General features: G+C 35.7%; 1 protein-coding gene across 1 annotated transcript in view; it reads right to left on the reverse strand.

Annotated features, from left to right (window-relative positions):
* si (sucrase-isomaltase) overlaps window positions 1–25503 on the reverse strand; it is a 55538-nt gene extending 30035 nt beyond the window's left edge. Inside the window, exons 1-27 of the mRNA XM_081372352.1 lie at window positions 25359–25503; window positions 24370–24493; window positions 23203–23294; window positions 22999–23119; window positions 21664–21773; window positions 21421–21575; window positions 19681–19852; window positions 18806–18905; window positions 18470–18582; window positions 15563–15688; window positions 14873–15004; window positions 14583–14699; window positions 12808–12921; window positions 12137–12221; window positions 11906–12023; window positions 9033–9204; window positions 7604–7720; window positions 7001–7155; window positions 6344–6428; window positions 4485–4541; window positions 3601–3725; window positions 2879–2967; window positions 2165–2214; window positions 1831–2004; window positions 997–1140; window positions 640–834; window positions 203–357 (exon numbers count right to left, since the gene is read on the reverse strand). Coding sequence (XP_081228478.1) covers window positions 203–357; window positions 640–834; window positions 997–1140; window positions 1831–2004; window positions 2165–2214; window positions 2879–2967; window positions 3601–3725; window positions 4485–4541; window positions 6344–6428; window positions 7001–7155; window positions 7604–7720; window positions 9033–9204; window positions 11906–12023; window positions 12137–12221; window positions 12808–12921; window positions 14583–14699; window positions 14873–15004; window positions 15563–15688; window positions 18470–18582; window positions 18806–18905; window positions 19681–19852; window positions 21421–21575; window positions 21664–21773; window positions 22999–23119; window positions 23203–23294; window positions 24370–24493 — 3197 coding nt within the window. The 5' untranslated portion in view covers window positions 25359–25503. The remainder of the gene's footprint in view (window positions 1–202; window positions 358–639; window positions 835–996; window positions 1141–1830; window positions 2005–2164; window positions 2215–2878; window positions 2968–3600; window positions 3726–4484; window positions 4542–6343; window positions 6429–7000; window positions 7156–7603; window positions 7721–9032; window positions 9205–11905; window positions 12024–12136; window positions 12222–12807; window positions 12922–14582; window positions 14700–14872; window positions 15005–15562; window positions 15689–18469; window positions 18583–18805; window positions 18906–19680; window positions 19853–21420; window positions 21576–21663; window positions 21774–22998; window positions 23120–23202; window positions 23295–24369; window positions 24494–25358) is intronic.
* Window positions 25504–25832: the final 329 nt, after the last annotated feature.

Raw genomic sequence — 25832 nt, forward strand, 5'->3', positions numbered from 1 at the left:
CCAAATGCATACATATAAATGCAAAACGTATACATATAAATGTATTACATTTATATGTATACATTAAAGTGACATCCAATCAGATAAAATATAACTTTCCCCTATCTATTTATACATTTTAAACTAAAATGTTGATGTTGATTTACAATTCAGAACCTCTCTGGACTCCATGTTACCATAGTAATTCAGGGATATTACTCACATAGTTTCTCCTGAGCTTTTTCTGATCACTTGGATCCCAAATGGGTTGTTAGAAAGTTGGACCCTATACATTCTCTTGGACTCGTCTGTCTCTGGTGTAGCTGGTAGATTGAGGGGAATAGGGACCTCGTAGCGTGTATTGGCTGGGTCATAGATCTACATGAACAGGACCAAAATCAATCTTAGTCTTTATCTTAATCTTAAATATATGCATTTATTTTCTTAACAGTTAAAAAAAAAAAAAATCCTATAGCTCAAACAATAGAGCGTGGTTACACCAAGTTTATTCGTTCAATACCCGAGGGAACGCATGCACAAAGTACAGTGTATCTTGATTGCAATGTAAGTTGTTTGGATAATAAAGTCTGCCAAATGCATGCATTTAAATAGGATGTTCAGACATTGTCTTTGTCTTAATCTTAAAATTGAAAAATATACCTTCCAACGTAGGCTGTGTTCACTAAGGTATGTGATTTCCACACGGAGCTTGGTGATGTCTCGAGATAGAGAACGCTGACTTGAGAAAGCACCATTGATGTCAAGATCTAGAATGATGCCATTGTCTGACTCAGAAAAAACGTTGGATGTGTAGCCGTGTGTCTCGGCGAAATAACACTTGGGAAAATTTAAAGGCTACAAAAGAGAGTAAAAACATATGGAGTAATTACGTTACAGAAAATGCAGAAAAAGTACAATAACAAGAAATACAATAGCCTTTCTGTATATAGACTTCAGACCAATCAGTCTCTTTGAAAACAATAGGCTTAAATATTAAATATCATCTCTCTCTCTGACCTGCCAGATGCAGTTGCGGGCTTGGCATTTAGACTCATCGACGCCAAATTCGGGGTGGCAGTCGAAATTTCCAGCGGATGTGAACTCCCAGCTGACTGTATAGCTCTTCCCAAGCTCCAGCTCCAGATTCCTCAAATGCATCACCTAGCAGACCACAAACACCCAATGATTTTTATCACACTAAGACAGCAGGAGTATTTACATCAGAACCCTAGTCGGTGCCAATCTCTAGTTAAAGGATGCGAATGACAAATACTGTTTCACTAAGTCTCTTTGTGTTACTTTGTAAATATGCCATAAATTATTATTAATGTGTTATGTAGTTTAAGACTGAAGTCCACACATCCTCGTGTTGTCATTCCAAGACCTAGAGCTCTGGGAGAAAGCAATGCCCTTCATCATAGCCTAATATGTATGTGCTTTTGAGAGCCCTGACAAATTCAATCACTGGTCCGAGAGCATACCTGGACACTCACTTGGAATGACAGGGTCTCTCCTGGTACCCTAGGGAATCCTGCTCCATATTAAACACAAGTCAGTCTCTGTTTTGTGGACATGGTTTGTTGGACTGGCTCACAGTCCAAATTACTGTATGTTATGTCAGCAGTGAATTGTTTTTTAATTTATTTGTTCATTTGCATTTTTTACTTCATTTAGAGATATTTTAAGAATGTCAAATTAGCTAATACATTTCTGAGCATTATGTGATGCCCTTTGAAGGACAGCTATTTTCAGAGGTCTTTTTATTAAGAAAACATTGGCTTTTAATGGAAGTATATATATTGTATATTATATTGAACAGGAAACGCATGGATGTTAAAACTATATGATTACCTGTTTGGTAGAATCATAGTGAACCTGGGACGACAACAGAGGGTTACTAGTGGAACCGTCTGTCACAAGCACGACAACAGGAGCAGTAGTCACTCCCATCACAGTGATGTTCTCAAACTTCAAGTTGTTTGGATCCATGTATCCATTGTGGGCAACGTGCATTGACAAGACATTCTGATCCAGCAGAAAAATATCAGATATTAATACTGATTACAATTTTACAATATGTAATAAAAAAAAGACTTAAATGTTACTGTTTGGACATACTGTACACTATAATGCCATCTAAAAGAACAACAACAACAACAACAAAAGTGACAGTAGGATGACGTACTTTATCCACTGAAAACTGGTAGTGAATGTGGGAGCCGGATGGAACAGTATCTAAGAAAGAGAAGTTATGAGAGACAAATACAAGAGGGTTTTTTTTTTTTTTTTTTTTTTTCAAGAAGCATTAGTGTAGATCTAATAATTTAGCTTAAACAAAAGATTATTATAGGGCTCAACAATAAGGATAAACCTGTGTTCAATTTGAATTCGTTTTAGGCCAGTGTTGCCTTTTCACTACATCTTAAGTTTGTTGCTCATATTCATGTTTTTTTATGCCTTGCAAACTCTAACATTTGTTTTTCTCTGCACTGTTAATTTATTGAACATTTGGATGTTGCAAATTCTGCTTGCAAACCGAGAAGGTTTTCTCAAACGTGCAAGTCTTGGATGAATCCAAGCAAACTGTGTGTTTACTGTATGAATTTATATTTGCCATGGGGTTAAATTGTAACTGTCCTTGCGAAGTAAAAATCTAGCTTTTAATGAAATATAAATACATTTTGTTCTGTTAAAGAAAAAATGTAGCTAAGAATAAAATAATTTTTAAGTGAAAACCCTGGAAGTATAAGTAAAAATCTGAAATTCTGGCTTAACCGGGCTTGCAGAAAATCATCCGTATTATTGAGCCCTCTGTAAGGTAGATTTTTGTTTCTGACGGTGAACTGTCATAGAGAAAAAAACAACAACTTCTAATTAATAGCAAGTCCCTCAAAAATACCTCGAGAGTCTCCGTCATCCCAAAATAGCTCGCCTGACGCAGCCTGGTTGTCATCGAGAGCGATGATCAGTCCCATGGGATGACGTCGGCTGAGGGAACACATAACTTTCATCACACAAACGTACAACTTTTTTTACCAGAAATTGAAAAGCAGATAGAAAACGGATCCTTTGAAGTTCAGATGGGATTCTTGTTTGTGAATAACATGTCACAGACACCGGGCAAAGCGGGATGAATTTTAAATAAGTTGTACTGCACCTTGTATTTGTGAGGCATTTGTGTCACCCCTATTTTTTGTGCAAGCACACCCCCAAAAGAGACTTTGAAAGACAAAGAACATTTCCATGTCTATTGTTGAAGGTGTAATATATTCAGAGGGATAAAAGCACTATAAAATAAAAAGCTATTGAGAGAAATCATTGTACTGCTAATCATATTATGGTGATATTGTGAATCATGTTACAACCAGTGCAAAATGATGATCATATTCACATGCTAAGGTAACTCTAAGAATATTATTGTTGTGTAATGGTAAATGTACAAAACACCATGAAAAAAAAAAACATGGACACTATTGTACTGGGCATCAGATGTGTTTGATGAAAGCGGGCGGGGCTAAAAGACTCCCTGAAAGCCAATTGGCTGTATTTTCATGGATAGAGTTTAGTTACAGTGGTTTAATATGAGTATTTTTTTTTTTTTTTTTAGGTACCCGTCATTACCTGTATGTGGTAGTAACATCTGGTCTTTGAACAGGTAGAATGGCTCCACCTCTCAGGTGTAAACCGAGTTTATCTTCGGGCAGGTGCATGTTAACTTTCACTTTGCGTTCTGTAATCTTTGTCTCCTAAAAAACAAATAAAAACATTACACTGTAAATATAACAGTATATGTAATATTAAATATAATGTGAATACAAAAGTAATACATTTTAAGTTACATCAAGATATATTTATTAATTTCAGGTATCAATTAAAATATGGATTTATTTAGAATCAGCAAATTAGATTTAGGATCAGAGTCATAGTTTATAGATAACTTGGTATTCACCATCACTTTCATAAAAAGACAAAGATAATCTGAAACCATATTTTAATTCATTATCGATTTTACAGTAATAACAATAAATGTAATCACTATAATATTACAGCAGAAACTGAGCTTAAGCTTATTTTCAGCATGGTTTTCATTGTTAATTCGTCTCACACTGGCTGAGTTCCCCATCTCTTGCACAATACCCCTCACCCCTCTCTCCGACTGTGCGACTAGGTCAATGCCGAGACAGACATTGAGTCTCCGCTCTATCCATAAGTCATTTCAGATCCAATCAGATTCTCCGTGTAGCTCCTCTCCATCAAACTTTCTCTTCCTCTGCCAGGGTCATTTAAGACCTGCTTTGCCAATCACGTCTTATGTAATCGACCCGTTCTGGGACGCACAACACATAAACGCAATGGACCAATCCTATCAGTGATCTGATCGCTGGTAGTTTATCTGGATAGAGCACTAACCACACTCTTAAACGAAAACCTCTAGAGGAAGTTTCAAGCACAGATTTTACTGGAATAATTCACACAAACATGTACAATTTTGATGATGGTCTTACCGTCTCAAAGTCATACCAGATGGCATCTGGGATATAGGCCTCCACAGTTGTAACACCCTATAACAGAAGAACCAGCCGTGTTAAAGACATAAAGACGTGTGAAAGCATATGTGCATGTTGAACATAATGACAGAAATTATTTAAATGGTTTAATAATGAGCATGATTCATTAAACTAATGGGCAGGCCCTCAGGGACGGTGGTTTTTTTTGAGAGAGAGAGATTTGGTCCTCCTGTCATGGTTTTTCAAGCTTCAGAAAGAGAGAATACGAGCGATATATTGGAGAGTAAGAAGCTGACAGAAAGAGGAGCAGCAAACGAACCAAAAGATAAGATGATTCATGCCTTTGCCTAAGGGAAACCCAACTGTACATTACTGATGGTGGCACTCTAATATATTCATACCAAGCTGAAAGCAATCTGAACTGAGGAACTGGGTGACTTTAAGACAGGAACAGTGTTTCTTAAAACGAGAGATAGTCCAAATAATGATTAACCTGAGCCACGTTTGACGCCACTGTAAATGTAAACACTTGGGAAACATAAACAGCCTACAGTTAGTAACTAAACTAATCAGCAGAAGGTCCATGGAAATTGTGTTTTATTTTATTTAGTCATTTTTAACTTAATCCTAAACCCTAGGGTTAACTACAAAACAACTCAAACACACAAGCAAGCAAACAAACAAACGAATGAATGAATGAATGAATGAATGAATGAATGAATGAATGAATGAATGAATGAATGAATGAATGAATGAATGAATGAATGAATGAATAAATAAAAAGTTTGGACTGTAAGATTGTTTTATGTTTTTGAAATAAGTCCCTTCTGCTCACCAAGGCTGCATTTATTTGACAAAAAATACAGTAAAAACAGTAATAATGTGAGATATGATTGCAGTTTAAAATAACAGTTCTAGTTGAATATAGTTTAAAATGTAATTTATTCCTGTGATGGCAAAAACTAATTTTGTGAAATATTATGCAATATATTTTAAAATGTAATTTATTCATGCAGTGATGCATATATATATATATATATATATATATATATTTTTTTTTTTTTTTTTTTTTTTTCTGACCCCCACACAGCGGTGGCTTCTCCCTCTTTGAAGCTCACCAACATTCTTGACTCTTTAATTGAGAGCGAAGATGAGCGAGAACATCTTAGCACTTAAAAAAGATGGCTAAGATGACAAAATCTCTGAAGGTGGGAATAGATTTCCCTAGTCAAAACCCATGTTGAGAAGATCAAAGTTCAACTGATCTGCAAGTTAGATGTCGGGTGTCATTAAATTAATGCTTGCGAGAGGAAAAACAACAGCAGTTTTTCTTCCCTGCAACTTGTTTTAGCACCTAACAACTTTTTTTTCAGACCACATGGTCCAGTAATTATCATTTTCATGCATCTGATGCATATGGATTTTGCTGCTGATTGAAGTGTTTACATCACATGCACTCCCTAAAGATTTTGAATAAACCCAACACTCTCGTCTCTTGACGTATGCGCATCAAACTTTCTCAAAACGGGCCTTTTGCCATGTTCTCGTGGGAAGCTCTTTGAACATGAAGGGTTTCAGTCATATTCTTGATAAAATTCACGAAGTCTGTTCAAACAATTCATCACCCATTTTCACATGGCCGCAATCTATATTCAGTTCTAATTTCTTCATAATGAGGTCGACAAACTCATTAGAAAGAGAGAAAAGGAGGAGATGGAAATGAAAAGAGTGAGAAAAAAGTCCCATCTTCCTCGCATTTGTCCCAGAGGAGGTCATCTGCATGAGCACACAGGAAGTCATACAACACAGTGTGTGTGTGTGTGTGTGTGTGTGTGTGTGTGTGTATGTTCACTCACAGGATCCAACACAGGTGTGATGAGAAGGTGTGCTCCCCACAAGAACTGCTTGTGCACCGCCCAGGTTTCACTGTCAGAATAGAACCTGCACAGCGACAAAACTATCTTATAAAGCAGTTTGTAGTTTGTTCCTGGATGCTGTCTGGTTAATACAACTTTACATACATCCATACACACATACATACATAAAGTTGAAGCCCAAAGTAGTCGATTGCCGAGTTCAAGCGCATGAACTCGGCAATCGACTACTTTGGACTTCAACCGAAAACAGGATGTAAACACAGGTATGAGCGCTGGCTTAAATAACATCATTTTTATACAAATCTTTCACATCTACTGCAGTCAGATTCACTCGTGATCACTCTGAAGGAATCACTCACATTTTCTGTGCACTTGTAATGACACATCAAGGATGTTAAGAGGCTAAAAGCAGGTTTAGTACTTGCCCCATTGAAGTCAACAGGGTGCAAATTTTAAAAATAGAATAACTCGGTGTAGGCAACACCGATTTTTGTCGTTGTTCTCTGTATTGACATCACTCCAAATGTACAAAAAAATGAGCTCAATGTTAAAATTGACCGGAGTTCTCCTTTAATAAACACAAAACAAATGTTTGTTGTTGAGGATGACACTGTTTGCACATGCTTACGAACTCACTCATGCATCAAGGGACGCACTACGGTCTCTCCATTAACGTTGGCCTTGTAGAACAGTGTGTAGAGGTACGGTAGAAGGTTGTATCGGATGTTAAGGTAATGCCTGGAGGAGTTCACCAAGAGGGAGTCAAGACCGTATGCTGCAGGGTCCTGGTCCTGTTAGAAAAGGGATATCAAACTAGTCATGGAGAGTAAGCTGAAGAGCAAAGAGAGACCGAGAGGTAAATGGATTTTACTGTGGCTACTGATAATATGTTCATCATGGTGGAGAGCCATCGGTCCCAGAGACAGCCGAGGAATGATTACTCTCTGACTAAAAGGTCAAATCTTATTCATCTAATTTCACCAAGAATATCATTTTCCATTCATCCTCATTCGCCCTCTCAAACTCTCGCTCCGGAGGTCTGATTGCTTCTCTCACGCCAATCTCACAATGATGATTAGAGAAATAAATCTTCTACAAATAGCATTTAAAGAGAGAGGACATGTTTGTAATTCCGTGCATTGCCGTTGGGCTAGTAACACATAGCAGAGATGTTAGAAGAGGAAGACGCTTTGTACACTTAGACTGAATGTTTGTTGGTATTTAGAGGTCGGGACGTACACTGTAACCTTGTGCGTTGTGGTTACGGCAGAAGGGGTAGAACGCGCCGACTTGCATCCAACGTCTGCAAAGCTCCTCTGTTGAGTTGTCGAAGAACCCACAAATGTCCACTCCGTTCTGCCGAATAAAATCATGAGATTCAGTATATTATTATAAAATTTGTGACTTATTTGTGTTTATTTTTGACTGGCTTATGGACTTTTCAGAGAGGCAGATCCTTAAAATAAGTTACTTAACCCCTTCAAGATCACAGATGTTTTTTTTTTTTGTTTAACGATATTATTGTTGTTCAATATTCACTACCCGTTAAAACATCACACTCTTACTTGATCTAGACAAACTGAGCATCATTAGAAAGATTTAAGACTTCGATATTTGACCACTGTTTATGATAAATCTGGTTTGCAGTGACATTAATTTCTTAATTTATGCCAGGAGTGCAAAATTATTCATATGTAACATTGAATATTTTGAATAGGAATCATCACTTCAATCACTTTTTCTCCGGTTTATTTGTGTTCACATACATGCAAAATATCTCCTGATCTTTGAAAGAAAAATTCAATCTCAGTTGAGATTAAGTGGAGAGTTTTGCTGAAGTCTCCTATTTCTTAGATGTGTCTACTGAGAAAAAGACTCATGATTCTTCATAAGATATCTTAACAACTGTGCTCAGATTTGCAAGGGCACCAAAGTCTGATATCAAAAATGAGAAATGTCTCAATATTTGATCAAATATTTATTATCAAGCTCAACTGATCTGAGATGCTCTCCACGTTAATTTTTCAGCTTTAAAAGCTATTAGCAACTCAGATTATACTCTTATACTTTACAATCATACTGTATGTCATTTATGGCTAATTTTAGTAACCAAGTTTAGTTTAGTTGGAATTTGTTGAGAAACATCTGAGACAATGTAGATAATTAAATAAGAATGCAATACTGTAATACACTGCATTTTATTTGAGAACTCACAAGCTATGAAATATCAAACTCTGGCCAATATGGGACAGTTATACAGTATACTGTTATAATGATAATAAAATAAGAAGTTTAAAAACGATATACCTCAAAGTACAAATCACGGTACGTTTGGTGATCAGATAATATTGTGCAAGGCCTGCTTTTAAACGCAGCAATAACAAGAGATGTTTACATCGTCTGTCCAATGATGAATTCATTGGATCTGACTGTTGAGTCAGCCAGTCAATGTTAACTCAATTCAACCTGAACACTGAGTCCAAACGCCCATTCAATTTCTCATTGGGTTTCATGGAAACATAATCAAAACCAAAAGCTTTTTCTAAATGTTTTCCATGTCTCTCAGTGGGGCTGTTGCGTTTTGAAGAAAGACTGGTGTCTACAATCGATTACCAATGTTTTGAAAAGTCATTTTATTTGGACACATAAACTGAATGAAACCACTTACGTAAGGGATTCCGAAAAGGTTAAACTCCAGCATGCCTGGTATGGCCCACTTAATGTCATTCCAGTTGGCACCGTTGTCGCCCAACCAGTGCCCAGCGTATTTGCCCACCCCGGGGAAGGAAGAGCGGGTAAAGACCATGGAACGGCTGTTCCCAAACACTGCTTTCGCCGCCCTGGAAGCAAAAACACAATTTTAGAGCTAACAGGAGTGTTGGCACCAGAATAAAAAGAAATAAAGGAGGGCATTTAAAAGACACAACGCCAAGTAGGGTGGCCCAGGAAACCATAAGAGATGAAAAGACATACAAGCAGGAGTTAAGTGGGAGTTAAGCTGAATGAGAGAGGAGGCGTAAAGGAACGAGAGTGGAACAAATCAATGATGTAGAAATTACAAGATGAGTAGAACAGATTTCCTGCTGAAAATAAAAGGAGCAAGCATGTTACAACTCAACTCTCTTCACCCCCCTTTGAGGAAAACATCCTGCCATATGACAGGAAAACAATGAGTCACGCGTGATGCTACTTGAGTCACTACTGCTGACTCAGAGCTGTCGTGTGCCGTCCTACATTCTTCAAATAAATCATTTCAAAACTGATCCCACCACCACCCCCCCCACACACACACACATGCATTCACTTTTTCTCTTAATTCTCTATTGAAAAAAAAAAACTTACATTTACTTGCATTTGTATACACTATGAACAAAATAAATGGTTCAGTTTTCTTGTCTTAATTGGACATCCTAAAACATTTTTTAGCAAATATTTTGGAAATAAATTAAAGTTTTTGCTGAAAAACACAAAAAATATTATTCCTTTATTATCATTTAACTTTGTCATTTAAATGTAAAGTAAATACTAAAATAGTAGGTAAATATATTTACCAATGAATAATACAATAACAAATAACAACAATATTGCATAACTCTGATATTCTCTATAGCAGGGAACGACAACTGGCGGCCCGCGGGCCAAAAGTGGCCCGCCAACAATATTTTCTGGCCTGCCAGATTATTTTGGAAGTCCTAAATCCTGCACAAAACTCTTCCTACTTGAGAAAAGCCGTAGTCGCGCGGCGATTTCCCCGTGCATACTGTGTGAAACGCCCATAGGGAATCATGCGGTGCGGGATTACATTTAACTGTGCGTTCACACCGGACGCGAATATCGCGTCAAATTCGCGTCTGCCGCGTCTACGCTTGACCACTTTGTGTCCATTTGCGCGTCAAAAGACGGTAGCGGTCAGAACTCTGGTGTAGCCTACTTTGGACGGAGCGGGCGGTCTGACTGACAATAGCCCACTCCCGACATCTTTTGACAGCGTATCCGCACTTAATTCTGACCTACACCTCTGAGGAGCTGTTTGGTAGGCTACTGAAACCATTGTCAGTCAACAACATTCTTTTTTTGCAAGATGTTTGAAATAGTTCGGCAGAAAATAGCCTAGCCTACTTCATTTGTCAGTAGGGCAATATGATTTTCGTTTATGTTGCTTAGAAATTTGAGTGATATGCTTTGTCCTATATAATTTATGTTAGACTATTTCATTTATTTTATCATTTTTTTCTGTGGCATTTTTTTCTCTGCTGACAGTAGGCTACAATGTTAAAATAGCCTAATATTTAGGCTATATTGGTACGAACACAATTTTTGTATAGCATTTATAATTATTATAGGCTACTTAATCTCCTTCTTTCCGTTAGAGACATTTGAATGTGAGATTATGGAAACGAGATCTAAATTTTGCGGACCCGTCAGGTCGGGAAATAAAGCGGGTGAACACCGAGTGTATTTTAAGCGGTTGCTGAATAGAACCTTGTGGGAGCGGGACGGAAAAAAACAGTCCCGCGCAGACCTCCTTAAACCAGGTGTGTATGTGTGTGTCCCGGATAAATAATAAAAAAAGGAATAAAGTTCAAAAGTCGGACTGTAAGCGAATGAGGCATGATTGCTATTCACAAAATGGCTGTAATCTGTTACCACAATAGTAGGCCTACTTGATTTCCTTGATATATAAGGTGTTAAATTAAAAATTAAAAATTAAAAATCTAAATTAAAATTTGTCTAATCCAGTAGGCTAATTATTTTTTTCTATTTTTGATCTGAGCAAAATCAGAAAACCCGTCGTTATTCTTTTTTTTTTTTTTTTTTTAGTTCAGGAAATAAATAATGGAAAAACAAGTCATTTTTCATCTTTTTATTTTTGGTTTTAATAAAAAAAAAAAAAAAAATGATTGAACGAATGATCCACGGACGGTGACGGACCCATCATTTTCCGCGATTATAGGCCTATATAAGAGTATTTAATTTGTATCCATAGGCCTACTCTGTGTAGCTGGCCCGCCGCCATCTACTGGCTAAAAAAAATATTGGCCCGCGGCCAAAGTTACTTGCCGACCCCTGCTCTATAGCATCTGCATTCATTGCATCCATATCCACATAATTCATATCTATTCCACTGTCACACAATTTTTAAGAGAACAAACACATTTAAGCAATTCCCCAAAATGCACAAATAATTTATATGACTCCAGCAGTTTTAAAATGTTTACTCGCAAACAAAAAATATAATCATATTTCTGAAGTCAGTTCTCCAGAGCTGCAAAAATATGCATCCTCCACAATGTCTCATGCCAGAAAAAAAAAAAAAAGATCTTAAAATGACATCAAGGGTATATGATCAAGAAAGTCCCTGCATCTTATTTCCAACTTTAAAAACATGCTTGCAAAATTAAGAAAATTAGTTTGTTATAGAGAGGCAACATTGTGCAATAGATGGTTAAAGTAATTTTGGTAACACTTTAGTTTAGGGTCCAACTCTCTCTATTAAAGTTGCTTATTAGCATATAGAGTGTGGAAAAAAACAAAACTTACTTCTCAGTGGCCAGGACCATAGAGTACCCATAGAGACTGTGGACATCATAGTGGTTCCCCCATTTATGTTTAGCATCCATACATAAGGTCTTACTGTACATCAGGTCATCAAGGACATCTTTAGAGCCGAATGGAAATAAAGAGTACGGATGTTTACAGATGGCGAGGAAATGCTTAGCTGATATGCATCTGCTATGAATAAATCTAACTGTAGATGCATTTCAGACTCACGTGGGGTGAATGGAGGATAGTTGAGTTTGTTTTCAGAGCAGCCTTTAATGCCTCCCTTCACAAAATTGGCCACCTCATTCATGTCCTTAGAAATAAAACAGCAATTAGTTCAGCGCTCCCTAATTCAGGCAGCAAATTATCTCGAGATTAAAGCATCACCCTTTAGGGAGGCTTTAAAGTCAACATGAAATGGCATTCGGAACCATTACTTTCAGAATGCAAGTCAGAATATTTCGGGAGAAAAAAACAAGATGGGCAGAACTTGATTTTATCAACCAGGAATTGATTGGATGGAGTAAGTTTTTAGATTTTAATATTTTAGAAAATGCATTTTCTATAAAGCGGCTTTGAAATGATATGTACAAATAAACTATACAAATAAACATTAATTGAAATTTTGATATCATGTTGACTTTAAAGCTTTTATACTGTTCTGTACAGATCAGATGTAGTTTAAAATCCTACAGCGATGTTTATAGAGCTTTGCTGTGTTCGAATATCATGATTAATACATATTGAGTCAGTGACATATCATATTGATTCGGAGACTGTAGGAAGTTGGAGATACGAATCAGAACATTTTTCATGACCTTTCATGGCCTTTCTACCAAGTCGTAAAATGATCAAGTTCAATATTTGGTCACGGGTAATGATCTCTGTGGGTTACTTACAATCCAGAGAGCATCATGCTTGACTTCTTTGTGGAATCGCGAAATTTCATCAACCCACCAATCAATGCAAGCCTCGTTTGTGTAGTCAGGAAACACGGTTTCCCCTGGCCAGACCTGTGACATGAGAGAGAGGGGAGGAGGAAATATGCTTAACTGTCATTATAGAGTAAATAAATAAATATGCATTTATTAAAAGTAGCCTATATACTATTTCTTTTTATTATTTGGGTAAAATTCCCATGTTTTATGAGATTCAATCACAAACATCACAATCTTTCACAGATAGCACTGTCACTTTCATTTTATTTATGTCTTTATGTTTTTAAGCCATGGGCGTTTCCATTTCCTCTTGTGTTCTTTTCTTTTCCTCATCTCACATGGCTCTGAGGTGCATGAAAGCGTGATATTAAGCTCTAATGTAAAATCAATGCACACACTGACCTGAAATAAAACTATAGAAAAGCAATTAGCATCTGCCTCTGCCTAACCGGCTAAATAATCACAAGTGATATTGTCATGTGATATGTGTCTTGTTGCCTTGAGGGGTGGTTAATAAATGATCTAACTCAAGGTTACAGATGTTAAATTAATGGCCTCTCTCATGGCTATCACATGGCAACTCCACTTTCTCGATGTTTCTTTACTTATTCTACTTCTTTATACATTCCTATTCTAATTTTTACAAGGTTCAATTTTGTTTTTACAGTTTTGCATGACACCACAAGGTTAATTCTCAAACTAAGTCAGTAAATACAATATAATTGTTTCTTAAAATAGAATTATGTTCATGTTTAATGGGTTAAAAGGTGGATGGTAAGTTTTTCCTTTACGTTTATCGCGTACAAACGACAATCAAAATGTTTCCCGTTCACACGGATTAAAAATGTTGTTGGCGATGTCACTTTGTAAAGAAAAACTATGTGCCTAAAGATTAAACATGCATAATACACATGCGCATGACATCAAAGTTTTACAAATTCAAACTTTTGTAGTTTACACAGAGACAATAATGATTTTCAGTCCCCCAAAATGCCATAAAAAGTTTTCAGTTTTTTGTTGAAAACAGTGTTGTGTAAACGGCCCCACATTCAACTTGACGATTACAGGCTTTTAGTTATTTTAACTAAGCACTGTTGTACAATCCTCCACCACACAACTGTAACATAAACAGTTAATAATTATACTTATTAATATATAAAGAGAAAGAAGATAGAAGTCTATTAAGCTCATCAATGCTGCATTTATTTGATTAAAAATACAGTCAAATCAGTCATTTGTGAAACATTATTACAATTAAAAATAATTTAAAATGTCATATATTCCTGTGATGCAAAGCTGAATTTTCAGCATCATTACTCCAGCGTCACATGGTCCTTTAGAAATTATGAATTATATAATATATTTACAATACAAATTGTGAATTGTACTAAAACGAGAGAACAAATTCTTAATTTGTGGGAACGAGTTTCTAATTCATGCATGGTCATGATAATTTTTATTTTATTTTTTAATAGAAAAAAAAAATAATATTTTAATGAAAACATTTTAATCAATACACCAAAATTTAGTCCCAGATCAGACTACTCTGGTTACGCTGTATGTTATCTGTCCCCCCATCTGTAAAAATGCAGATGTCCAACAACAGTTACTAAAACCAAACATTGTGAAAACCATTCAGTTCAGTAAGTTTTATAAATAAGAGCCGGTTTTCAATTCCAACCCTAGTAATTAAGCAACAAAATACCACGATCAGGAGTATCTTTGGAGGATCTTACCTCTCCCAGTAAAGGTGTTTCACCATCTGATTCAGTGACCCAAACTTTAGCAGCATGTCCTCTCTCAAGTGTTTCATAGGGTCCATTTATCTTTGAACTTGTGGACACAGCAGGATCCTACCAAAAGGGTACTTTTAAACACTCTCAAAAAACACTGAAAAAACACTGAAAACACTGAAATATATGACTCAAAACTTGCTATTGCCTACAGTCCAAAAATCTGAAATAACTTGCCAACCTATAAAACTCTAAACCTTAGCATAAATATAACTTCGATATCAATGGCTTACCAGTATGACGATGTATTTCTGCCCTTTATCATGCATGTAGTCAGCAAACTGAGGCAAATCCTTAAATGTATCCATATCATAGGTGAAGATCTTTTTGTTCTCCATGTAGTCAATATCAGTGATCTGGGCGTCCTGAAACACAAAACATGTGGACATAAATAATGGTCTGGCGTTGAGTCCCTTAAAATCAAAGTTTTCTTCTCTCACTGAACATCCTGTTTCACTTCAGCATCAAATCATGGAAGTTAAATAGGTTGTTAATGTTAATATTTGTATCAGGCTATTCTCGCTGAAGTCTCGTCCATAACTAATCCTTTATGCCTCTTTTGCATGCCAACATTGTCCATTTTGATTTTTGAAGGCTTGACTTCCATCGAACATCAGCAGATGGTGAGATTCTCCTGCCAGTAATTTGCTCATGCTAATCAGATGGAGATGCTATCCTGACATGCTAATGCCCTCTTTGTTCGAATTACATCAAACATTGAGCTTCAATACATCTTTCGCCAATTAAAACCCTACCATAAGGTGCTAAACGTTTCTAACTGCGTATACAGGTGAAATTCACATATGTAAAGTTATTATTAATAAAGCTTTGTTCCGTGCTCCCGATCGTGGCTTTGAAGTGCAGGATGGAATCAAATTTTGTAGAACAAAGTGAGGAACCCTCCTTCTGTTCCTGGCACTTACATACGGAAGGCCGGCCTGTCGGTTCCTCTCCACGACTGTCTTCACATTGTCTAGGCTGCCGTAGTCCCAGCGAGAGATCTGGAAGCCCAGAGACCAGTATGGAGGGATGAAAGGCCTGCCAATCAGCTGGAGACACATAAAGCAATGTTAAACACGCAGAACATCACAGGACTCCCTCAGGCGAAAGGTTCATCTGGGCCTATATGATTTTACTTCAACCTTCAGAACGAGATGACATCAGTTAGCAAGGATGAAGTTTTGGTAAGAATTGATGGCGTTCTCCTGATCACCCTGTCAAAGTTTATTTTGCAATAACTTATTATGGCTGCTTACCAAACATTTTTTATAAATAAATGGACAGGTGTTATTTTGGTATAATTCTGTTTTAGTTTTTATTATTATATTTTTCATTTTATTTTAGTTAAAGTTTTAGTGATTTTGTTGTGTGTTTTTATCATTATTATTAGTATTATTATTTATATATATGACTATATAGGTCTTATGCATTTTTATTTCAGATTGAGTCTTGGCAGCTAGCTTAAAAAAAAAAAAAGTAAAAAAAAAAAGTATATATAATGTATAATATATATATATATATATATATATATATATATATATATATATATATATATATATATATATATATATAATATATAATGTATAAAAAATACATTTATATATATATAATGTATAAAAAATGTATGTATATATTAGTGGTGGGCCGTTATCGGCGTTAACGCGCTGCGTTAACGCGAGACTCTTATTGCGCGATAAAAAAAATATCGCCGTTAATCTATTCTCCAAGTTGGGTTGGGAGCTGGCTCAAGCTACAAAAGCTATGATGACGCAATCTACCCGCGGCCGCGAGGTACACCCGGCTGCAACGCATCATATTCGTCGTCATCTTAAGTAAACACGGCTGAAAGTGCTGGTGTAAAAGATCGGTGCAACATCTATTATTTGGACTTGGTTCGGATTTAAGCCGTCCGACGTAGACTGTGTGGTGTAACAGTTCGGTAAGTTAACACACGACTAATCCATTCTACCACCTCAAATTCAAAACGAAACATATCACTGAATACCAGCGCGCGCGTATTATTCCCAATATATCTGAGTGGTGTAGAACATAATCTCTGTCTGCGCCCGATTTAAAGAATCGTTGTTGTGTTTCTTTTTAACTGAAAAGACATCAGTTAAAATATTCTAATTTTAAATTTGGGGTTTTATAAGCTCTAAGCCATAATAAACATTAGACCTACTTAAGTCTCTGCAGCTAGTGTAGGCTACTTAAATTTTATTTATCTGCAAAATTATGTTGTATACTTACAGTTTTGCACAATATATGTTCTCAAAACTACATGCACCCTTTAAAAAAAAAACATTTAGCAGTTGTTTAGCAGGGTCTGTGTAACCTGTTCTGAAATGGTTTTATTATAATATCGTTATCGCAAGAGGCTGCAATGTATATCACAATATGGATTTTAGGCCATATCGCCCATCCCTAATTGATAGCCTATAGTAGCTGATAATAACATAGGCCTACCTAATGTTGCCTACGGACGGTAACAGTACAGTAGTAACCTTTTACAGTGAGTAGAACAGCTTTCTCAAGCAGTTTGTGATGCATTGTGGAAACAGGAGATGAGCCCCTGGTCTAATGCGCCACCTGGCTTGAGAAACCCGTTCTCAAAGACTTACTTTTATAGTCATTATTTGGGTAGCACACATATTCTGAATGCCTTCGGCAGAATTCAAATGAGCCATTTTAATCTAGATTAATCTAGATTAATTTCAAAATTAATCTAGATTAATCTAGATTAAAAAAAATAATCTATGCCCACCTCTAGTATATATATATATATATTTTTAATTTTTTTTAGCTAGCTGCCAAGACATAATTTTTCATTTTCATTTTTCATTTTTTCATATATATATATATATATATATATATATATATATATATTATATTCAATAGTTTTAGTTTATTTTTGTGTTAATGATAACCTTGAAATGGTCATGAAATATCAATGTGATCTTAAATAGCTGTATTGTGTGATCAAAAAGAGAGTGTGGAGAAATAGGGAGGACAACAAATTATAATATTGCTATGTATATTTCAATACATATATACATAAATACATTTTTTTTGTTGTAAATTTAATTGAAAATATTCATAATATGTTTTTATAATGTTTATAATTGATAATATAGTGGTTTAGCTGTCATTTTCTAAAAAGTAAATAAATAAATAATAGACTGCAGAATACTATAACTGACCAATCTGTATTTTTGCATAATACATTTTAGTATTTTGTTTAAAATATTTCCACAGTAAAAATATGTAACAATTCATAAATATGAATGAATAAACAATCTATAAAATGTATTATACAAGATTTGATGCATTCAACTTCTGACTCTGTTACAATATGAAATGTTTCAAATGTAAAGCAACTTTAGACATTTTACTAACTATAAATAACTTTGCAACTGCATCTCAACTAACTCTGATTAGAGTATTAGACAGTTAAGTTAGGGTTAGGCTTAGTAGAATAAGTTGTACTTGCAAAATTTCTAAGTCAGTGTCTGTTAGGGGACCATCAAAATAAAGTGTTAGCAGATACTAAGCATACAGTCTACTAATACCTAATGACTGCTAATTTGCATGCAGTTGCAAAGTTACTTATAGTTAGTAGAATGTTTAAGTGGACTATCAAAATAAAGTTTTACAACTTTCTCTTTTTTGCTTTCAGATCGGACTCGGGTTGCCCACATACTTCCATGTGAAGTGTGTACTGCCCACCTCGCCATGTCTCTATCTAACATGTAAAAGCATTTCTAAAATGCAGACACTTTTGTCAACAAGTGTTGTTAGTGTTTCTATTTATATGCGACAGCAACGCTCACCTTTGTGAACTCGCCCACCACTGCCTCCGGTGTGTCTCCAACCAGGATGTAGAAGTCCAAAACTCCTCCAATAGTTCGGAAGGTTACAGCCGGAGCAGGCTGGATAGTCACCTCTGCACACAGACATTAAAAAAATGAAATTACCCTAATTTGCTAACCTTAAGCAAAAGCAGCCATTCCAAACAAACAAGCACATCAAGACGCACTATATATGCTGTGCACAGACATTACAAATCATGTTGTTAAAGATTATGACTTTAGCCCACGGCAAAGCTCATTTTTGTTACTGTGAATGCAAAAAAAAAATGGCAATGACAAAATAAAACAACTGTTTACCCATAGCATTGCTGTTCATGAGGAAAACTCCAATGGATTGACCGCTCTCATCTTCCAGACATGTGAAATAGGGGTAGTGTCCGTACAGGTTGTGTGTGCCCTGGGGTAGGGAAAGGCATTAATGTTTGTGATGGCAAATTTCAGCCTTTTATCAATTAATGAGACAATTTAGAACATTTATGTTGCATTGTCTTGAACACAAATGCCAGGGCTAATCCCACACAGAAGTTTTGTTAAGTAACCTAAACAATGTGCTTCATGGTAAATATTTAAATTAATTGTTTTATTCATGTTAATATGGCAAAATTAACCTGATTACATTGGGTTATTCCAACAAAAGTAATTTATATATAGAGTAAGATAAGTTATAAATAGCTCATTAAGGGTAAAGTTAACCAAAAAAAACGACAATTCTGCCATCATTTAGTCATCCTCATTTCTTCTCTGGAACACAATATATAACTAATGCAGTATATTTTAAGTCCTCTGATATCATGCAATAATTTGTAAGTTGTAACTAACTGAAAATCTTGATATCTGCCTTAGATCTCGGAAAAATAGCTATGTTGTTCAGACTGATTCATTTCTTACATTCAACGCTGACTCACTGATCCGATTGCAGCAATTATCAGTGAACAATGAAAATTTTATTTCAGTCATATGACTTCAGAATATTTGGAATATGTTGCATGATGTGTATGAACTACTTCTATGATTATTTTATGATGCTTTTGCATCCTTTTTGAAGCTTGACATCCTTTAGTCCTTCATTCCAGAATGGCCAGGATATCCCTCAAAAACTTGCCTAAAACGTTGTATTCCAGTGAATAAAGTAAGTCATACTGGTTTGGAATAGTGAAAATATTGTGACTCACGCCATTGGGAAAAGCATCTCTTGTGAAGATAGGCCAGGTCCTCCAGTTGGTGTCATGGCGGAAGGTCTGATGGACATGCTCTCCAAGTCCATAAATATTGTGAGAGGGGAGTTTAGCTGAGAGCTGAAGGTACTGATCAGCAAAAACCAGCGGCCCAAGGGTTGTGTCAAACCTGATGGAGCAAGAGGTTTAGAAATGTTGTAAATAGTAAGTTTATAATTCATTTTGTGGGTGAATGTCATGAAACCCTTAAATAACATGTGTACAGATTCACCGTTCCAGCATGTCATCAAGAGGGGTCCGAAAACACTGAAACTGCACATCCAAACTACATAAAAACACAACTATCGACATAGGATCAGAAGGATCATCTTCTGTAACGTAAGGAAAATGACTGCCTATTCCCAAAACCAAATCTAAACTGACTGCTAAGAATCTTTCTGTGACAAACACATCTTCTTATCTAAACTTTTACTTGGAGTATAAAAAATAATATCACCAAAGATAAGGTAATCAGCATATTACGCAACTACACTTCTTATGAAATACCAAATATGCTGAAACCTCTATATGAACCATGCATTTCTATGATTAAAGCCATTATTGTTAGGCTTTAAAGTAATACAATTCAGGAGATAAAAGATTACTGATCCATTTATTGTTTTGCAACATGCATACAGACAACATGAAAATGGTCACGTAAAGGGAAATGTGGCTTTTATTGACTGTGGTTCCCTATTCTTTGGAAATAAGGCCCATTTCTCAATGGGCAATCCTGCTATTGAAAGTTTTAATACAGAAAGACGCATTTAATTTGGATCATTTGATGTACGTATAAAGTCTGTTTCACACTTATTGCATCTGCAGTGTTTGAGCATTGCAACAGCGGTCACAGATTGAGCTTTCACAGCTTAAAACAGAAATGTAGCTTTGTAATGGAAATAAATTATGTCTTGCTTGCTACACTGATAATGTCCTTAATTAATGCCACAAATTATGAAATGGTTGTCAGTTTGAAAACTAATACACTTTGTTTGTAAACTTTAATTTTTAAATGTTTAAATTGCTTAAGCATCATGTATTGAATGTCTGTACTGCAGAAATATATTGACAACAAAGTTTAAATGGCATTCTCACTCAGTTTTAGTATACAGTGTGCACTAAAAGTTTGCCCATGCCTTGCTGCTTCTGCTATGCTCTCTTATTTAATATGAATGAGTTCTGTTTTAAAAAGGCCCCCAAACTGAATGTAGATTGCTTATGTGACAGATGCAACATCCATAAAGCTGGCCTGATACAATCAAACAATCAAATTCGACTTGAACATGTGTAAGAACTAGGAATCAGAACTGGCCATTTTCCTGCCTTTCATTTTCAACAGTGTAAAAAAAAAATAAAAAAAAATGCACAGATGGCGGCAGACAATAACAAAAGGAAACAAAACAATTTCCATCTACAGCATGTAGACAGCGAGACGAAGACCAGCTCCTTTACAAAAAGCTTGTTTGCATTGCTTCAGGCTTCTTTCAGACCTATTCGGATTCCCTCATTCTATTCATGCTTCTAGTTTCTGTCTTTTTTGGTGTTATTGTGATTGCTCTTTATATAGTCAAAGAAACATTTTAAAATGATTATGTGCTGTATAGTTAACGATGCACTGAGCTCACAAAGAGTCAACATATAATCCATCTGTGAAAATGAAGAGAAAAGAAAAAAAGCTCCCAAGTGGACGCCACTTACAGGAGTTTTTCGGGAGATGTTCTCCAAACTTTCAGTCCAAAGGGCTTATGGATCAGCTCCATTCTGTATTTTAGGGTGCCGGTGGGAGGACTGGAAGGGAGATTCTGCACATGCTCGTGAGGAACCTCATACCTGGTTTGCTTTGGATCAGTGATCTGGTAACAAAGAGAACATTGCACGCCATTATAAACATGTTTACACTGACATGATGTCGTGGATATTTGTGTCAGTTCATCAACAGACCTTAAATCGAAAGCGGTTTTCTGTCTGCATTTCAGCGTAGAAGGTCAACTCTTTAATATCAGCTCCAAATAGAGATGGAGCATCCATCCTTGTCAGCTTGGCCTCAATATCTACAGCAAAACATTTTCCAAAGAGGTCTTGGTGAATTGTCTGCTTTACTTACTACATGGTTAAATACAAACTTTTCAAAGTTCACACTGATTGTTTGGTAATGGGAAAGAAACACATTAAACCATTACAATTTTGAAGTAGAAAAACTGAAATAATATTTTCGATAACACTTGTGACCCTGGATCACAAAAAACAGTCATAAGTTGCACGGGTATATTTGTGGCAATAGCCAAAAATACATTGTATGGGTCAAAATTATCGATTTTTCTTTTATGCCAAAAACCATTAGGATATTAAGTAAAGATCATGTTCCATGAAGATATTTTGTAAATTTCCTACCGTAAGTATATAAAATTTATTTTTGTGAGTGAATGCAGCACAATCACAAACATAAATGGACAACTTTAAAGGCGATTTTCTCAATGTTTAGATTTTTTGCACCCTCAGATTCCAGATTTTCAAATAGTTGTATATCGGCCAAATATTGTCCTATCCTAACACACCATACATCAATGGAAAGCTTATTTGTTCAGCTTCCAGATGATGTATAAATCTCAATAATAAAAAAATGTGACTGGTTTTGTGGATGTAAGGTCTCATTTGTTAGCATTAGTTAATGTATTAACTAACATGAACTAACAGTGAGCATTATTATTATTCTTTTTTTTTTTTTTACAATTTAAAAAAGAAAAAAGAAAGAAATCTGTGAGCAATGGAAATTTTGTACATTTTTTTGAAGGAAATGTAAGTTGTGTGGCTCAAGTCCTTCTTTCAATGTCAATGTAATTTTATATGAGGTATCACTTATGTCCATAGTACAAATGTTTACAAGTTGTATAACGTTTATCTTAAACCCATATTATGATCAACAGTCATGGTAAGCAAACACTGCTAATTAAAAAAGACTTCTTTTAAGCCTTGAAATATCTCAATAATCTTTATTTATCACCACAAGACCATGGGTCAGTTGAATTTGATTCACACGATATCGGCAATTATAGAATAATAAAAAGAGACTGTTCCACCTGATATAACCTTGATCAAGGGTACGATGGTGATATCTCATGGTGACATCCACTATTCCACACCACTCCAAAGTTTTAAATATTCTCTGTATAATTGGTTTGTGATAAAAGAGGTATTACAAAGACTTATCTTAAACCCAATGATACGTGTAATATTGTTTTATTACAGCAAGTACGTCTCGTTTCAGGCTGAACTCACGTGTGCTGTCAGGCTTGTTTTCACTGACCACGCTGTAGCCGTGGTTTTTGGAGAAGAAGCACCAGGGGACGTTAGTCTCATTCAGGGGGCTCCAACAGCATGCTCTTTCTGAACATTTTAGCTGTAAGGACACACAGGAAGATTCAGAAAAGCATGCTGGAAGTTTTTACGGAATGTAGTAGGCCATGTCCACTGCAGTTTTACCTGGGAAGCACCGCCATCTGGAAAACAGTCCACTCTCTCTCCATCTGGAATTTTGGGACATTCCGGGACAATGTCTGATCCTGAATCTGAATCTGAAATAGCAATTAACCATCATGATATACTTTAACAGATTTTAAGCAACATACAGTGAAAACAGTAATATCGTGCAATATTATTACAATTTAAAATAACTGTTTTCTATTTTAGTTTATTTTAAAATGTAATTTATTCCTGTGATGCAAAATTCAACATCAGTTGAATTTGATGTTAATTCCACAAAACAACATCCTTTATCTGTTTTAACACAAATGTCTTTTAACCCCTTCCTTAAAACGTAACTGTTGCAAAATCACTAGTAACCAAACTCTGGCTTATTGCCGTACAACATAAATTTACAAGGTCAGAATTCTTCAAACGTGCATAGTACATAACCCAACAGATGTTATTTTGTAATCATTGACCAGTATGCAATCTGATATAATCATAAATCAAACACCACATTTATCTAAATTACCTGCTACATGTGATGTTTTCCAAAAATATGTGTGTGCGTGTGTATATATATATATATATATATATATATATATACTGTATATATTGCTTTTGTAACCTGATCTCCATCAGTACCCTGTACCCCTAAAACAAGGTCATATGCATGAAACCATAGAGACTCCCCCCACCCATCCATCTGTCTGAGGCTCAATTTGTTCCCTTTAAATATAAACCACTTGACCAACATCAGGGCGGTAAATTGAAATTGAGAGTGACAGCTGTCATAATAACCCTGTCTGTGCGTGCTTGAGTCCTCGTCCCCATGTGAGCCATTCCCCAATGTCTCTGTATAGTCTCTGCTTTTTGTTTTTTCACTGCTGGGTGTCCTTGATAACAATCAGGGTTGACATGTGTTTGCCCTCAGTCCACAATGCTTTTTTGTGGTAATAATTTGTGTCTAATATCTCTGTTAAACATCACAGTACTACACTGAATTAAATATTCAACTTGTAAACAAGGAAATCATATTGGTTATTTATTTTGTCACAATAGCACAAATAATTGAACATAGGGTGAACTTATTTTTTTATTTTTTTTACATCCAGTTTATACACGTGCGCTCATGTCTCTGCATGTCGTCATTCAAAGAGATAATACTGGCATCTCATCACCTACCTTCTCTCATCGACCCTGGTTCCCCAGTGGCCAGTAAAACAACCAATGCGACAGCGACCACCAGCACCAATGAAAACAACACCATCAGGGTCACCTCCAACCCTGAGAAGTGGCGCTTTCCCATCTGATTAACACACACACACAAAGTATAATCAAACAGCATCCTGTAATTCATCTTCCTGCACGTCTTTGACATATGCAGTACATGTCCTTGAGTCTGTGTATGAAATGCAGAGAATAATATTCAAAAGGTTTTTCACTGTCTTTTGCCATATTTTGTTTCTTTGTCACTAAGTTTAAAGTTACTGCTTTTTGAGATGTATTCTTGTACATGAAAGGGTTAAAGATGTGAAACATCCAACAATAACAACAGGACAAAACATTCAGAAACATCTGGAACACACACACTGTTTTTTTCTGTCAATTCTGTATTAAGTCTGTTAATGTTGTCCAAATGGTGTTTAGCATGTTTAGTTTCTTCTCTATTTTCTGCTTTGTTTCGTTCAAGAAGATAAACTTCATGCTGCATCAGTAACAATCTATTTTCAGTTTGATACTGTACCATCTACACTTTGTATTGTCTTCCATCTTTTATTTGAACCCAACTCAATTTTTCAGTATTTAAAAAAATATTGTTGACTTGAATCGATTCACATGTCAAAAAATAATAGTGACCTAATTGTTCTTATGGATCAAACAGTCTCGATTTAATTTCAGTACTTCAAAGTTGAATTGATTGTGTTTTTCATTTTCACAGCAGCTTGTGGTTTGAAACAATCCTATCAAGATAACATTTTTGGAAAGCATTCTTGTCTAGCTAAACAACTGAACATTTGTGCATGCAGCAAATGGCCTATAAAGCGTCATAAACGTCAAGATAACAAAAATCATCTTTCGACAGCTATGTATTTCAGCTGAATTTATACATGGACGTCTTATATTAGTTGATAATTTTTACAAATCATTTCATTTAAATATATTCTATTTACCTTCACTGTTCACCGTTGTTAATTCCTTCTTTTCCAGTCTTGTGTGTAGTTGAAGTCGGAGCACACTAAAGAAGAGCAGAGCTGGAATGTCTGCTTTATGTTGCAAAAGAATGAAATTAAAATCCTGGGTGGGTGTGTTTGTGTTTTACAGCTTTACAACCATGATTTGTTTTGCAAGATGGGTCTCTACCAAAGGTCGTGGTTATAAAGTAGTGCCCCTTGAGACAAAGTGTATTTGTATCCATTCTAGAATCATTCACAGACAATGGCTTAACCATTTGTTCCTCACGTTGTGCTGTTAGTTTATGTAAGCATAACAAAACATTTCTTCTTTATTGCTGATGTTTATGTTATCTCATTCACCTGAAATTATATTAATGGGTACTTTATCATTATAGTATTGTTTATCAGTACATTTTACAAATCCCCATGCTGAATTCAGCTGTCAAATGAACGAGCTGTTACGGAAAGTCT

The sequence above is a fragment of the Scardinius erythrophthalmus genome, assembly GCF_964197995.2.
Source record: "Scardinius erythrophthalmus genome assembly, chromosome: 8".
In the NCBI taxonomy this organism is placed as follows: domain Eukaryota; kingdom Metazoa; phylum Chordata; class Actinopteri; order Cypriniformes; family Leuciscidae; genus Scardinius; species Scardinius erythrophthalmus.